The sequence below is a fragment of the Brachypodium distachyon genome, chromosome 1 (assembly GCF_000005505.3).
Source record: "Brachypodium distachyon strain Bd21 chromosome 1, Brachypodium_distachyon_v3.0, whole genome shotgun sequence".
In the NCBI taxonomy this organism is placed as follows: Eukaryota; Viridiplantae; Streptophyta; class Magnoliopsida; order Poales; family Poaceae; genus Brachypodium; species Brachypodium distachyon.
In genome coordinates, this window is record NC_016131.3 from 49,058,969 (window position 1) to 49,075,664 (window position 16,696).

The 16,696-nt window shown below is 47.7% G+C and overlaps 2 protein-coding genes across 3 annotated transcripts; both read right to left on the minus strand.

The window, feature by feature from the left end:
* Positions 1–157: 157 nt before the first annotated feature.
* On the minus strand, positions 158–2,125 carry LOC100832403 (B3 domain-containing protein Os11g0197600). Its single transcript, XM_010231662.3, has 2 exons — positions 1,934–2,125; positions 158–538 (listed from the first exon to the last, which is right to left on the minus strand). The coding sequence occupies exons 1-2, from the start codon at positions 2,123–2,125 to the stop codon at positions 158–160; spliced, it is 573 nt and encodes a 190-aa protein (XP_010229964.1).
* Positions 2,126–4,322: 2,197 nt separating this feature from the next.
* LOC106865726 lies at positions 4,323–6,549 on the minus strand. Of its 2 annotated transcripts, XM_024456734.1 has the most exons (3): positions 6,421–6,521; positions 6,149–6,328; positions 4,323–5,683 (listed from the first exon to the last, which is right to left on the minus strand). In XM_024456734.1, the coding sequence occupies exon 3, from the start codon at positions 5,637–5,639 to the stop codon at positions 4,497–4,499; it is 1,143 nt and encodes a 380-aa protein (XP_024312502.1). In that variant the 5' UTR covers positions 5,640–5,683; positions 6,149–6,328; positions 6,421–6,521; the 3' UTR covers positions 4,323–4,496. The 2 variants fall into 2 exon arrangements, with proteins under 2 accessions (XP_024312502.1, XP_014751862.1); XM_014896376.2 differs by lacking the exon at positions 6,149–6,328 and having other exon boundaries at positions 6,421–6,549.
* Positions 6,550–16,696: the final 10,147 nt, after the last annotated feature.

The following is a 16,696-nucleotide window of genomic DNA, read 5'->3' on the forward strand; positions in this document are numbered from 1 at the left end:
ACGGTATAGCACTCCTGTAACAATTGACAACCCAGCAAGGCATTTCGACCAATAATCCAAGGGCAAGATGCTTAAAATTTGATACCTCCTGTGTCTTCTTGAGGATCAGTGACATCTGTATCGGTGTCCATGTCCTCTTTATAATCTTCATTGGTGCTCATGTCCCTCCATTTTCTGCGGGCATGTTGTCCGTGCCTTCTTCCTCTGGATCAGTGTCATCTGCATTGGTGCCCATACCTTCATCTTCTTCTGTGACCCTGTCGTTGCTTGGCCGAGAAAGGAATGCGTATGGTGCCTCGTGGGCCGCTGAATCAAACACCGTCACTGAGAATTGTGATTGTCCGTTGTAACAGAATACCAAGAAGTAGCCAGGCTGGATGCGATTATCGGAGAGAAACTCCTTCCATCCATGCACAAAGCATAGCTCCATGTTGTTTGCAACAAGCTCTACACGCCATTTATTCCCACTTGGACCTCTCAGAAAGACCACTCCCGGAGATTCATTTTCAAGGTGCTTGTAGAATGGTGGTGGAATTGTCTGTAAAACATAATCATAGAAATTAGTGTTATATCAGCTAGACTTATTAAGCAAGTCAAAACCCAAATCCATATGCAAAAAAATATGTTGTATGCAAGCCATGTAAGGCGACAGAGAATACAACTAGATATCCCTAGATCAATGGTGACATATCCTTCGAAAACTCTCGTTCAGTGCAAACTTGCAAACTATCATCGTAGGACATTGGATAAAAAGCGCACGGCTCAGATCGAAGGTGGAAATCCCACCAACCAGTTAAGACAAACTTTTATGCATAACACCCTAGAATTGAGCTTAATTGGTTGGTTGGTTTTCCACCTTTGATTTGCTCCGTGCATTTTTTTTATCCAATGACCTACGAGAATAGTTTGCAAGTTTACAATGAATGTGTGGGTTTCACCGGATACGCCGCCTAGATCAATAGGTTAAAAAGGTAATGAGCATGATATGTTCAAATGATATAACAAACATGCCATATTAAGCCAAACTAGATGTGAGTTTTGGGGGAACATTTCGGAACCATCTAAGAGGTAAGATGCTGCCAAAAGAATGTATGAAATGTTCTTAGTATGCAGCCAATAAATAAGAGTTTGAAGCAATGGGGTCCAAAGTGTGGTTCCACATAGGTCACTAAACCTCAAAATCATTCTGATGTTAAATAAAGTTAATTAGCTATTTTTTGTATGGCTCACTGTATTATGTTAACTTCGAAAACCAAAGCACTACTCATATTACTTCTTACGGAAATATGGGAATCAATCAGCAGTTGCATTGTCATCTAAATAGCACTCCTTACATGCAAAATACATACTAATATATTTGACCATTAGTAAATTACTCCAGCTAAGATGCTAGTTTTGAACAAGCCATGCAAAATATCACATACATAAGTTCTACTTGAAATTCATATCCTTGTAGATAGGGAATGATTCAACACAATGGTGGTAAATCTGTTAATATAATGTGGTATAGATGTCTTCAGTGAAGGGTAAATATGCAAGTTTTCTTTGTAAAACTTTTCGTTCCCAGAGAAAGTGCCAGTTTGATGGACATGTCCCTAATTTGCCGGTTGGTTCAACCCTATGCATTTATTGTTGCTCCATCGCCCTACTAGATCCAAACTTTTCACAGAACAAAAAGATAAAACCACCACTGGTACAAAACCCTTTATCCCGTTGGACATTTTCTTTGACATGTTTAGAAACTAATACAACATCACATCTTGTTGATATGTACAACAACCATCAAACTTCATCCTCAAGCACACATAACAAGATTGGGCACAACAAACACTAACATAAGTATAGCATTTCAAAAGGAGAATATATTAGTGGATCAGATAATAAAAATAATGAGTTAGTATCTTTACTTATTTCTATGAATCAAGAAACATACCAATTGTTCGGTAGATTGCCCGGGCAAGATCACCTTAAAGAAGCGAGGGAAAGTGTTTTTGGATGTATCCCCATTCTCATTCTTTTCATTCTGCTCCTCTAATGCCATCTGCTCCTTCCTTTCCCTATCCTCATGCAAATCTTTCTCCTGCTCCTCTGCGTCCACCCTTTCCCTCTCTTTCTCATTCTCCATATTATCTCCTTTCTCCTCTTTCACCTTTAGTGTACTGTTTTGCAAAGTTAACAATGATATATAAATCTTAACATTTTTGTCATAACAATAATATCAAACTTAGAAAAAAAATTACATAAGCTCTTGTGGTAAAAAAGAGACGACATTATATCTACTCATGTTTGTAGTAGAGTGGTGGGCACACATTTACACATACGCCAACAGGTCCACACACATGCACAATCATATACACAATGTCTACCGGTGCCGGCTTTGCCCTGCGTTGTTGAATCATGAGCACTATGGCTGCATTGATGTCTGCTGGTCGTGTTGCGTACATGATTGGTCATGCAAACGGTTCGAGAAAGGAGAATGAGCGTTCATTTATTTTCTTTTTGTTTAGGGAGGTTGCCTAACGGGAGACTAACTGTGGTGAATTTTGGTTGTGTGGTAGCATATAAGCAAAACATATTTGTTTGATAGCATATTACCAAATCAGGCATTTGTCAGTGGTAAATGAGCAAAAAAATAATCAAACTCGTATGCATTTTTCAGAAAATATTAACATTGCACAATGAATCATCTTGAGATTAGTAGAGCCAAAATCATGAAAAGAAAATCCTCTCGGCAGGCTAAAAGTTCACATTATATATCCCGCAAGCTGATCTGTAACGAACAAAAATATTTTAAAACTGCAAACGTAGCAAAAGCGCGACACACCTTGGATTTACGGAGTAATAAGGCTATTGAGATCATGCACACACAAGATACTAGTGGGAAGATAAATACGGATGGATTACAGATTTCATTCACGAGAACCAAACATAGAGCATCTTGCAGACCAACAGAAAGAACCAATTGAAATCTTGATGGATCTGAAGACTATATCTCTCTAGAAGCGATGCGGAGAGGAGGAGAAGCAAGATCAATGTGGTCCAATGGAAGATCAACGCGGTTGTTTGCGGCAGTGGCGGCGGCGCCTCGACGCGCTATCGAGTTTCGAAGGGGTGATAGGAATTGGGGATTCAGTAAGGGTAAAACCCTAGGTTATAAAGCCGGGGGATTATAGGCCTTGCAGAAATTTATTCTTGTTTCTAGTAGTGTTTACCATGGGATTATTCCCTGTCCTATTTGGTTTGTTCTCATAAGTTCCGTTTGAAGATACTTTCTTGTTTACATAAATTTATTTCATTCAATAGAAGGAAAAGGAATGTACAACAAACTGTATCAGATGCATATGGTATACTGACCTCACTTCCCTGATCAGAGGCCTAAAATATTATAACACAAACTTGATATGGAAATTTACCTCCATATGTGCAGCCTCTGGTTGGATCCAACCAGTGCATTTCCTAATTGATGATAACAAAGGGAATTCGCATCAAAAACAAAGGCTTTGATGTTGCAGCCTCATCGCCTGAAAATTATTATATTTCTCTATACCCATATATTCCATCAAATCATCATAACCAACACATTGCATCCCTCCTTTTGCTGTCTGGTGAGTCCATCAGTCTACGTGCTACCTCTTTCCTGAGGAAACTGAAGGTTAGATCAAAACTGGGAGCAAGTTAATGGAGCTAACTGGATCGTAGTACATAATACTATGCAGCTTGAGCAAAGCTGGGAGGACGGTTATAGAGTCAAGAAGAGAAAAAAAGCTAAACATGCATCTCGTTACATGCAAAGAGCAAATCACATATGTGCTGCGCGATGCAGCCCCAACAAGGCTTTCAAACTAGAGTTGTCAAAACAGCAGCACAAGACCTTACAGATAAGCAAAAAATTGATAACCGTGTCAACGATACATATACTTTGATCCAATCCAACATGTTGTCGACATAGATAAATGGATTGATACTAAAAAGATTACAAGTCCTGCAATGATCGGCAACATGGCAAGTGGCATTTCGGCCAATAATCCAGAGGGCACGAGGCATATCATGCATAAACATTCTCTTCTTGCTCAAATATCATAGACGATTAAAACTGGACAGTTGAAGAGAGGAAATTAAAACTTTAAGTTAAAAGTACTGTACATCCACACAGTGCAAGTTTAGATAGCACAAATAAAAACCAACTGTAGAAGCAAACCACGCATTTTGAAATTCCCACAGGTTTGTAGTTCTGGTACTCAGAGGAGGCACACAAGGCGCAGGCAGCAAACAAAAAGCTGAACCAAAGATGAAAACAACATATTGAAGAATGCAGAACAAAGTGGCAAAAAATCAACTTCAGATTCATCACGCTTAAATTGAATATTCTTGAGCAATGCAAGATAATTCCTTCCTGGCCGACTTACAGGATTCGTTAGTCGGCGACAACTACCAAAGGTGGAGAGATTTTACAAATCTACAGTAAAATTTGTTCCAACAAGATATAGTAGCCATTATCACCGACAAAAAGAAAGCATGCTGGGGACAACCCACATAGGTTGCACCGTGCTGTCACAGCCTGTGTAAATAAAGACGTCAGGGTTGTATTTCGACCGATCTCCCTGCAGCGGCTTGCCCAACTCAAGCGCAATCCAATGTTTAGACTCGTGGTTATAGCAGTATATGCAGTTGCTCCTTCCTCCCCATACCTCTGGGTTCATGCAAGACAATGTCTGGCTTCTCTTGTCTGTGCTGATGAATATTGCCCAATTCTCCACCTTTTCCACCTTCAACCATAATGCAGGCTCGATCGTTAGGTCAAGGCGGAAGACTTCAAAGGTTACCCCTGATACTGCAATAGGTCCCCAAAAGCCGACTAAGAGAAGCATATCACCACATGCTACCAGCCATGTGTTGGTAAGATGATATTTATTGATCATGCTAGACTCCATAATTGGTAGTTCCTGTATGTTTATCTCGGGTGTCAAGTGCACTTTGAAGATCCTGCGATCAGAATCCATGCCAAAGACCTGCCCTTTGACGACCACGATTTGCTTGATTGGTCCATTGCCAGGAGTACGTGGCACCCAAGAGTGATTACCAACACGCCAAAACAAATTTTGTGATCCGGTATCGACAATGAGATGTGAGTTAGGTAATGCTAGAGGAGCAGTGAGGGCACCATAAAAGAGCTCAGTGTCTTCGAAGACCGGTAATTGTGGAGATAAGACCCTAACACCTGTGAATATATCAGCAACGACACATGATTTATTGCTGGACAGAATAATATGACCATAAGAAGCACCCCTGAAGCAAAACCTTTCCAGAGGACTTGGCAGAGTATTGTTTCGGCCAAAAGGACTAAGCATGGGAATCTCACAGCACTGGTAGGTTTCTTGGTTGGCTATATTAGTGACACAACATGGCTGTGTGAGTACCAGGCTGTTGATAATGGGAGTAGGACGAGGAGAGCACGGAGGGGCATCAGGTTGGAAAAGGAGAGGTGGGAGGAGTGGTAAGAAGGAGGAAAAGGCAGCATGCCAAGAGCGACAAGTGGTAGCAAAGGCAACAAGATCAAGGGAGGAGACCAGGCCCAGCCGAGCAATGATAGACTCCAGCAGACCCTCCGGGAGGTCTGCCCAACCTTGGAACGGGTACATGGCAGTGACACAAATGTAGCAGTCCTTGATCTTGCAAGTAATCTCTGCAACATATTACAAACAAAAGACACATATTAGAAGAATGGACTAGATAATAGAAAAGTAACAGAATGGCCGATATAAATCGCAGAAGGAAACAAAATGGGACTACATGAAATTCCTGAGATGCTAGTTGTAACTTGTAAGCACATAAACACGGTAGAATAGAATGTACAGAATTCCAGTAACATGAGAAACCGGCAAGAGATCAATAGCATTGGATCTGCATGGACTATGTTATTGCCAATGTGACTTGGATAAAAACCAAATGTCTGAAACTACCTCCAGCTCCAGCAGTATGCAAGCAATATCATCATCACAGTATCATCATAAGACGAAACGAATAGGAAACTGCATACAGCTGTGGTTTCCATGAAAAAATCATCAAAACAATTAAGCGGATCTCTCTCTCTCTCTCTCTCTCTCTCTCTCTCGATCGATCGATCGAATTCAGATCAACAGTAGTTCACCTTATCATAACGAATTGAGATTACTTTTCCATCGGCAACCAGAACACTAAGGTGCAAATGATACGATCCATCAACAGCAACAATAACTCCACTGCTTGTGTTCCGTGGCGCACGAGCCGATGCTTCTATCCTAAGAAATCCTAACCCTAGGGTTCTTCTCGCCTCGCAGGAGGGGATCCACTGCACGCCACAGAAAATCAAGAGACGCCATGGTCGAGTTCGAGGACGGGAAGAGAAGGCAGCGATTCATTTGGGCTATGGAGCGTGCGTACCTGACGGGGAGAGGTGGCGGCGACGTTGCGGCGGCGGCCTCCGGCTCCGGCGCTCCCCAGTCTGTTTCCCTTCGGGTTCTTTTGTTTAGGGATGAGCGTAACCGGGAAACGCTAGGGACTAAATGCAGCTGGGCTGAGATGGGCTGGGTTGGACGAGATAGCCCACCTACGTTTTTTTTTTCTTCAGCGCGTTCATTTTTAGAGAACCACGGATCAACGTCTGGCATCAAATTTTGTTACCTTCTTTTTGTTAGGTTTTTGTGTGCTTCTCGGTGTCGTCTTGGCGATGGAGATGCCGTCGTCTAAAAGATTGGTGTCCTGACTCCTTCGTCGTCCTAGTATAGGCATTGCAACCTATGCCATGGAGTCAGTGGTTCTCACGACACGTCTTTCGAGTTGCTGGTCTTTTTCCTTGTGGATTCATCGACGGAGAAGCAGTTTTACAGTTTGTCTTGCAAAGAGTATTACCCCGGCCATGGTGCGTTCAATGATCTTAGGTACTCACCATTTGATGTGGGCGGCTCATGCGGCTTTTTAAAACTTCTGAAGTTAGCTCAGCTTGTGCAAGCATGGTATTATGCAATTTTGTCAACGAATACGTGGAGAAGTATCAAGATGCGAAGGATAGATCAAGAGAAGTTTACTTCGAATGACTACAATAAAGCTTTTAGTTTTGTTGAGTACCTTTGTTATTTGTGTTCTTTCGTGTATCGATCTTTTATACTTTGTCTCTTGAATCAATAAAACCAGATCGTTGCTCTAAAAAAAAATCTTTCTAGAGAACGGATGGAAAGAAAGAACCTGAAATGATGTCGTTGCTGCAAAGTAAGTGCTTTTGAAAACCATCAACTGAAAATCCTTGATCACAATTTTCTTGATGTCATATAATCGATGTATGCTCCGGTCTATTATTTGATAATATTCATGGGTCATCTGAACATTACTGGCTTATTGTTTCTTGCAGTCCGGTGTTTTGTTTGGTGCATCCGGTGTTTTGTTTCTTCCGTTTCATAATTCTTGTCGTGGAACGGAGAAAGAACGACTCTTTGTAATCCTGTCTAGATGTGCCAGTCCTTGAGGGTCACTTGGTTTATGTATGTCTGTATTCTTGAGCAATTTTGTGCTCTGGGGGAACACTTGCAAACCATGTACGTGCAACATTTAATTATTTGTATCCGTGTAACATTTTGTCTGCTTTTGACTTATCAATGAACACACCAGTACATAACTTACGGATAAATTAATATTGAATAGGCGCCACGTTAATGTTGGATGGTATCAAGGAAATATTGTTTCCGTTCCTAAATATAAGACGTTCTAAATTTGTCTTAAATCAAACTATATATCATGGCAGATGTAATAAGACTTGTTGTTGTTCTCGACAACAATTAGAGTAAGTGATGTCAAAACTCGATGCCACAAGAGCGTAAAAGTAGGGTGTGTACGCCGACCTTATAGCGAAGGTCGCCGTACACTTGAACAAATTGACACGTCGATATTTTTTTAATAAGTTCAGTCGACCCTGCGGGTGTGACCTAGTCCTATGCTAGGAGAGGCTTCCAGGAAATCGTTAGTCAAAGTGTTTCGGGTTGATCGAAGCTCTCAGAATCATTTAGCGAGAGGTCAAAAGGGGCCGCCTCGTGCTTGGGCCAAGCGAGGCTTCCCAAGTAGCGAGGTCGAGATACCCTTAGGACTCTAACCCGATTCCCTCTCCTTCGGGCTTGGGCCGAACGAGGCTTCCCGAGATCCCGAAACTAGAGCTCCTCTCAAAGAGGCTCTCTAGCCCTCTCCCCTTGAGTTTATTCACGTGAGAGTGAATGGTACATGCCCTCATGGGAGGTATTTATAGCCTAGGGGTCCACGACAAAAGATCATAGCTACCCTTGAGAGAGAGAGAAAAGTTGGGGTAAAATGGTAAAATTAGCTTCTTGGTCCATAACTTTTGTGTGCACCAAGTGGGAAAAGTGGTGGACCATGGACCAAGGGTCCCCTCCTCACATCTTTCTTGCCCCCTCCTCAAGCTCAATTTTCCTTTTGACCATGATATGGAAGGATTTACTTATTGACTTGTCTTCCTTTGCTATGTAGGATTGATCACGCCACGTTGGTGCCTTGACTTGTGCTGAGAAATGTTGACTTAGTCGTCGTCACGTAGGATTTACGGCCCGGCCCATATAAGAGTTTTATTTTACTACAACAGTAGCCCCCTTGAGCTGGAGGCATTGGGAATGCCTTCGGGTCAACCTTCGTGAGAGATTACTGAGTCCTTTACTTGTCAGAGGTTGAGGTATTTTGGTAGCTTCCCTGCAAAAAAGGAGCCTTGGAGGTGTTCCGGCGAAATTCCATGTCTTTTGCGATCTTCTTTGCGAGAAATCGGATTTCGGAGGGTATTTTAGCAAAAACCGGGACCCTAGGGGCCTCTCTGCGAGAAGACCGGTGTCCCGAAGGACTATTTTGCCAAAATCAGGGACCCCAAAGGTCTCCCCGAAATTTCCGAAGACTCACTCGCAATTTCCCCGAGTTTTTGGGCTTCTTCGCAATTTTTCCGAACCCAACCGGGCGCGTGGGCCAGCTAGGCCGGCCGCGCGCCCGCGGGCGCGAACTGGGCTAGTGCTCGGGGCGGCGCCTTTGGGTGAGCAGGCCTCCCCCTCTCTTTTTTTGTTGGGCCGGTTTTTTGGGCCGTTTTCAGACCGAGGCCCAGCCGGGCCCGGTACCGGTTCACTTGACTTATGAGGATCCGACGGCTAAGGGCGATCCCCAACCCTAGATCCGACGACCGGGAGGTTGTCTTCCTCCTCGGTACGGCCCAGGGAAAGGGGTGGTCAAACCGACCACCTCCTGTGCTCGCCGTCGTCACCATGGGTGACACGGGAGCCCCCAGCTTCGGTCGGGGCATCTGGGGAGGCTTCCCCTCCTCCTCCCTCTCTTCCTTTGGAGAAAAAGGTGTCTTGTTTCCTTCCATTTTCATCGACTTTGGGCAGTGGGGAGGACGACGAGGTGTGGCCATGGCATTGGCCGGCTCGGACGCCAAGGAGCCCCCTGCGGCCTATAAAATGGAGCCAAGAGCCTGTGGTGGAGCTTCACACCGGCCTTGTTTGATTTCTCCGGCATCGAAGCCTCGTTCGGCGGTGCCCAAGACTTCTTCGGGACTTGGTGTTCTAGGGAGCTTTGTAGGGGCTTTAGTCACTTCTTCGTTGTCACGGCTATCGTCTTGGCTACCAAGGAGCCGCTGCGGCGGCTCGTCGTCGTTGAGGCTTCGTGGGGACGAGGTGTGCACACGAGGCCACTTGGAGCGAGGTGTAGGTCGTGCCTTCAAGTCTTCCCGGGAGACCCTCGACGTCGGCCACCTCCTCCCTATCCGTGTGAAGGTGAGGCGGGAGCAATCATGTTTGACTTTGACCTCCTTGGGCATCAGCATGCCCTTTAGGCATTTCGTCGAGCGCCTTCGGTGCATGCAGGTGGCATCATGGAGCCACGGGATCCGGGGGCGCTCAGCACCGCACGCGTAGCTAGGACGCATGAACGGCGCGCCCGGGTGCGGGCGGGCGCGAGGCACGCGGCTTGGGCGCACACGGGTCCTGCGACAGTGTGAGCGCGGAGTGAGCGGGCGAGGCGAGGGCGAGGGCGTGCATGGGCGCAGGCGCAGGCGCGCAGGGGCGCGTTGCTCGGCGCGGGCGCGCGGCGCGGCGGGGCGTTTGCACGCATAGGGCGGCACGGGCGTTGAGGCGGCATTGTGCCGAACACGTTGGGGGCGCTGGCAGCAGTGCGCCCGCCCCTTGTTTGTCTTCTTTTTTTTGAATGGCTGGGCGCTGATGGGCCGTCGGGTAGGTGGGCCGCTGGCCCAGGGAGCCTCAGCTTCCTTTTTTTTTGTTTTTTCTGCGGGCATGGGCAGGCCGAGGGCTCCGGCCCGGGTGGCTTTGCCTTTTTCCCTTTTTTTTGTTTGCACGCTTGCAAGCCAAGGGCTCCGGCCCGGGAGGCTTGGCCTTTTTCCCTTTTTTTTGTTTGCACGCTGGCAAGCCGAGCGCCCCTAGGCCCGAGAGGCTTGGCCTCAATTTTTTGTTTGTGGGCCGGCTGGAGGCTCTTGGCTGGGAGGCTTGGCCTCTTTCTCATCCGCGCGGGCCGAGCGGCCCAAGGAGCTTGGCTCCCTTTTTTTTCGCTTGCTAATCACTTTGAGATTTCCCCGCATTCCTATTAACCGTTGCCGAATCTTTGTCCGTGCAGGTGAGATGGCGGGACCCGATGCCGAGCACACGACCGAGAGGGGGCCTTCCAAGGGGTCCGCGGCGGAGAGCGCGGCGAACCGACCATCGAGGAAGAAGAAGGTCGCCTTTCGTCCGCGGGGGATCCTCCGGTGGTCCCGATGGCTCCGATGGAGGGCGGTTGGGCTCACGACTACCTTCTCCCGTCTTCGACGAGTCCCGAGGATCTTGTTCAGCTGGAGGAGGCGGGATACTTCCCCAAGGGGGACGGTATTTTGCCCGATGGCGAGGAGTTCAGGCTCGACCACCAGCGGCGCACAGGGTGCATCGCGGTGTTTTTGGCTTGGTTCCATGCAGGCTTGTGTGTGCCCGTCCACCCCTTCATGCTGGAGTTCTTGGAGACATACGGCATCGAGTTGGCTCAGCTTCACCCTTCGGCGATCGTGAGGTTGAACGTGTTTCGCTGGTTGTGCGAGACAACGCTTCACGAGGAGCCTTCGATGAGGTTGCTGTTGTTCTACTTCACTATGGAGGTGAGGGAGTCGCTCACTCCTGTCGGCTTTACCTTGAGCGCCTGTGGTTCGGTGAACCTGAGGCTTCGTTCCGGCTTTGGAGACGACTTTCTGCTCATGCCGGGGAGGAGCGCGGTGAAGTTGTTCGACAAGTGGGAGTCCCAGTGGTTCTTCCTTCGGGCTTCGAGGACACGTCTTCGACACACGGGTGATCTTCCTCGACACTCGGGGGCTGGAGGCCGCAAGGAGGTGCCTCACCCCGGCGAGCCTCAGCCAACCGACCTTTGGAAGGTGACCAAGATCAAGGAGGTGTCCGCCGAGAGGAGCTTTCGCGACCTTATGGACGAGATGGTGATGGCGGGGCGTTGATGAGGAGCTGCCCGAGGTCCGAGCTTGGGATTCCTCGGTCTTTCCGTCCTCCGTAGTCCGTCAGCACACGTGATTACCGCTCCCTTTTTCCTTTCGGGCCTTGGTTGTTTTTCCCTTGCGATGGTACTTAACAACTTCGGCTTGTCTCTTTTTAGCGACGTTTTCTGAGGAGAGGGCGGCGTTGTGGGCCGCGCAGTTGATAGGTCCGTACGGCGGGTCGGAGCACCGTGGCTACGAGACCAAGATCATTGGCGGGGGATGTCACAACATCATCGCGAAGTGCTTCGGGAAGATGGTGCCAATGCAGCAGGATCCGAAGTTCGGGCGCCTCCTTCGAGTGGGCGATCGCTACTCGCGCTTGGCGACACCATTGATGCTGGCGGTAAGGTCCAAGCTACGGGACACTTGCAGGAAGGTGAAGGCGGGAACGGCGGTGTTGGGCGTGGCGGTGCCTGTTGCGCCGGTCCCCAAGATACCTCGTCCATCGAGTGGATGCAAGACGAAGGCTCCCCCGACCCCTTCTCCTTCTTACGACTACGCCCCAGCGGATTCGGCGGATCCCATCGTGGGTGAGTCGAGGTCCCCTCTGAGAGTGACCTTAGACCTGCAGATGAAGGGGGAGATTGGACTTGAGCAAGTGCTTCCTCCTTCGAGCCACGAGGTTGAGGCCTTCACTCGCGAGACAGGGCTTCGGCTACGGAGCGACTCGGTGTGGAGTTGTCGACCGGAGCTAGAGGTGCGGGCGTCCCGGTGTTCTCTATTAGTCGCGAGCGTCCCGAGGAGGATGCTCCTACCTCGGGTGAGTGCCCTCTCTTTGATTGTGTCGCTCTTCTTTGAAGATTCTGACATGATTTCCTTGGTTTGCTTTCAGGTGCGAGGGTCGCGGCTCCCGAGGTTCCCGAGGGCGAGCCCCCGACTCAAGCGAGAGATGGAGAGCTTTCGACGACCGAGGATGGGGTAAGAGACCCTCTCGTGACACTAGATCTGATGAGCGTCCGTGACATGTCTCCCTCGGTCCTTCGATTTTGCCTTTGGGCTAACTCCGTCTTCTTTGTAGGTGAGGGGTTTGGTCGAGGCCGTGGGTGCCCTTCCTGCCCTCAAGACTCAGGTGAGGGCGCTTTCCGCCGCTTTGTACGTGGAGATCTCCAAGTCTACCCTTGCCTTGGGCGAGATGGCTTCGGAGAGGGTGCGGCGCGAGGCCGTGGAGGCTGATCTTTTCCGCGTTTCGGCGGAGCTCGCGGCCATGGAGACCAAGGCTCGGCTCGCTGAGGAGCGTTAGGCGGACGAGATTGCGAAGACTCGTCGAGTTGAGGAGGACTTGGTGGTGGCCAACCTTGATAGGGAGCACGCTCGAGCGGAGGCTGCTTCCCTCAAGGTGGAGTTGGCTGCAGCGAGTGACGGCCCGATGCTCGCTCCTCGTGCTCGCCCTCCTTCGGATCGTCATCCCGAGGTGGTTTCGCTTTTACTTGCTCAGGCCACCGAGATTCGGGAGAGGATGATTTGCTTGAGGAGTGTTTCCCAACCGGACCTTCCTCCGTGTCGCACGATGGATGAGGCGAGCAGGGTGCTTACTTTCCAGGTGGAGCTCATTGAGCCTACCATGAAGAAGTGCCTCCTGAGTACGAGTGCTCGACTTGTTTCGTCGGCGGTTGCGGCAATCCTGGATGGCAGTGCCGGGATGAGCGGGCTTAAGGGTGAGATGTCTCACGGGGCGAAGAAGTTTCTGGCTGACCAGGGTGCTCCTCTTCGTGCTCGGGCTCGACGCTTCGTGCGTTGCCTTGAGCCCGCTCTTCAGGAAGTTACGGTGAGGCGTGAGCCTCGTCGCCCTCGGAGGTGGTGATGTACCTCAACTGCTTACTTATGCGATGTTGCATATCCCACTTGACTTAGCCTCATGGCTAGCATGTTTTGGCTTTTGGTCGTAGAGGTTGTAAGGCAGCTTTTTTGTTGTGTGAGTGTCTCGTGTCACTCTTAATTTTTCCTCAAGGACTTGCTTTATTGAGCCTTGCTTTCTTGTCTTAAGGTACGGCCTCATTGGCGCTTACCATCCCTCGAAGTTTCGTAGGAAAAAGCCCGGTTGGGCGCTGATAGTCTCCTTTTGGGAGCGGCAAGGATTGCCCTTGAAGTTTCTCCTTAGGCGTAAAAACGCCGAAGTTTGTTGCCGTTCCAGGCATGGACAAGGTTTTTTCCCTTCATATTCTCGAGGTGTTATGCACCATTTCCCAATACTGCGGTGATGCGGTATGTCCTTCCCATTTAGGGTTGAGTTTGCGCTGGAGTTTTGGGTCGACGTTCTTTTTCAGCACGAGATCTCCTTGGGAGAAGACTCGTTCCCGCATCCTTGTGTTGTAGAAGCGTGCGGCGCTTTGCTCGTAGACGACGTGCCTCATGAGGGCTTTGTCACGAGCTTCTTCCACAAGATCGATGGCCGTCTTGTGATGCTCTTCATTTTCGATGAAGGCAATTGGGGTGGCTTCTTGGAGCCTTTCGACCAAGTGGGAAAAGTGAGGGTTGTTTCATGGTCCATCATGGACCAAGGTCCCCTCCTCACACCTTTCTTGCCCCCTGCTCAAACTCAATTTTTCCTTTGACCATGGCATGGTAGGGTTGACTTGTTGACTTGTCTTTTTTTACCACGTAGGATTGACCACGCCACGTTGACGCCTTGACTTGTGCTGAGAAATGTTGACTTAGTACGTCGTACGGCCAGACCCATATAAGATTTTATTTTACACAGGACTAATTTAGGGTCGCAGATATTGAAAGAAAGAAATAGAGCACACTGTGCACAAGCAAGAATGACATCCAGTTTGGTGTTCCGTGGTGTCATGCTTCCTAAGGAAGGTACTCACTTATAGCCAAGAGACGTGGTTTTAGTTCGATGCCGTGCAAAATTAGCAGCGACATAATTCGTCACCTTTTTGTTCCCAAAAATAATTTGAATAGCTAGGTGAATTAGTTTCCAAAACGAACAAGAGTCTGATACTAGGCGGGTTTGGTAGAACCTAATCTACAAAACCTTTTCGCGTTATCAGAGTTAAAAGTCCTTAACGTCTGTCTAGTAGTCCTCTTAACAGGGTGTTTCATGAGTAACACTAATTCATAAGAAAGACTCGCTTTATGCAGTGAATGTATTTAGGTCCTGGTGCATGATGAATTTCAATCCTCGTCTCTTGACCAAAAAAAAAATAGCCGACAATCTCCGGATAGTGATCTAAGGTCATTCATACCAATTGATATTGTTTGATGATGACGATGATGGGACTGTTTAATTTCCTTTTCTAGCATGGCCTCTCAAATACTCGCATCACCAATCAAAATAAGAAATTGTCAAAACTTTTCACTACAGCAACATAGAAATGCCAACAAACATGAATTATTTTAGAACAACAATTCGTTTCCACTACTACATTTTAACCGAAGAAATACAAGCATCCATGCATCATACTTTATATAAAACTGCGGAACATATGTTCAGTTTAAACATTGTTTTTCACATCACACGCAGGAACGAAATATGCTGATACAACTGAAGGCAAATTAAGTTGCTTCATCCTCTCCAAACAAGGTCCACACAGTAGCACTCATCCAAAAGTTCCAGGAATTGAACATGTCATATGTAGATACGCCCTCCATGTAATCCTGCAGCGTCTGAGGTGTATGCATCTGGTAGGCTGTCAAAATCTGATGATGACAGTGCCATCGAACCGTTGCGCATCATCCTCTCACATTGGAGACGGACAACTGCGCTTCCAGTCACCACAATCTTATCCTGCTGCCGGTGAAGTGGGAGGGAACTCTGGTGACGTGGGGGAATAAGACGGATTCCAATCCGAATCTTCCCCAGATGATGTGGGGGGATTAAAAGGTGACGGGAGGCTATAATCTGGCGATCCTGGCGAATAAGACAGTGGTGTGCCCAACGGCAGTGACATGTCCAACGGAGATGTCGGAGAGTGGGGTAAGGGAGACGAATAAAACGGCGGCGAGGTAGGGGAATAACTTGGCGAATCGGGGGAATAAATCGGCAAGGTTGTGGCATAATTCGACGAGGCAGTGGCATAATTCGACGACGGAGGGGGATAAATCGGTGGGGTAGGGGAATAACTTGGCGAATCGGGGGAATAAATTGGCGAGGCAGGGGCATAATCCGGCGAGGTGGGTGAAAAATTCGGTGAGGTAGGGGAATAAGTTTGCGAATAGCGGGCATAAGTCGGCGAGGTAGGGGGACAAATCGGTGAGGTAGGGGAATAAGTTGGCGAAAAGGGGGCATAAATCGGCGAGGTAAGGGCATAATCCGGCGAGGTAGGGGCATAATCCGGCGAGGCAGGGGAATAAATCGGTGAGATAGGGGAATAAGTTTGCGAAGAGGGGACATAAATCGATGAGGTAGTTGAATAGATCGGCGAGGTAGGGGAATAGATCGGCGAGGCGGGGGAGTAAGTTACTGGAGTAGCACCATTAGTTTGTGAGCAGAAGTGAGGCAACGATGAGATCCATAGCTTGCGGCAATACGGCAGCGAATCCATGGGGACTAGCCGAGGGAGCTCCTCTGATCTGTCGCAACAGGTTGTCTACGGAAATCGGAGCGTGGATGTGTTTGTGTTTTTTGCCCTAGGGGTTGGGTGAGGCTACATATATATGGACCATGAGGAGAAGCAAAGAGATTGACGTTGGACCTAAAACGCAATATAGAACTGTGTGGCGCACACTCTGGACTTCGACTTGTAAACCAAACCGGCTCAATTAAACATTGGTTAGTGGTTGAGTTTCTAGCCCAAATTGGCCCCGCGAGGAAAATGGCCAACATATTGCATTCATATTAAGATTTGAATGAAGGAATTAGACTAGTAGAACTTCGGTACTTTTTTTTTTTTACTGAAACTTCTCTTCGAGGCCTCACCTATTCGAGCATAAGTACCGAAGTCGTACCAGCATCAGACACCAAGGTATCGTACGTGTAGTTTCGTTTAATGAAACTAGTTTAGATTTGCAGATGTTGGTTTGTAAACTTGATCGGGATGAAACTATGACTTCTTATATTTAGGAAACAAGCGAGTATTTTTTCTAAAATAATTTTATTAGTTATTATTATCTTAATCAAATAAAAATGCATTTTCTATAGGTTGGTTATAAATTTGTAAGGGACTAGGGCAAGGATTGGATTTTCAAAGCCCGAGGCAAAGACTAGAGGGT

What these genes read in the sequence shown, in the direction of transcription:
- LOC106865726 (XM_014896376.2), bottom strand. Translation starts at nt 5,639, where the DNA reads ATGTACCCGTTCCAAGGTTGGGCAGACCTCCCGGAGGGTCTGCTGGAG.
- LOC100832403 (XM_010231662.3), bottom strand. Translation starts at nt 2,125, where the DNA reads ATGGAGAATGAGAAAGAGAGGGAAAGGGTGGACGCAGAGGAGCAGGAG. An exon ending in GGCAATCTACCGAACAATTG is followed by an intron (nt 539 to 1,933) that starts GTATGTTTCTTG and finishes TATGTTTTACAG; the next exon opens with ACAATTCCACCACCATTCTA.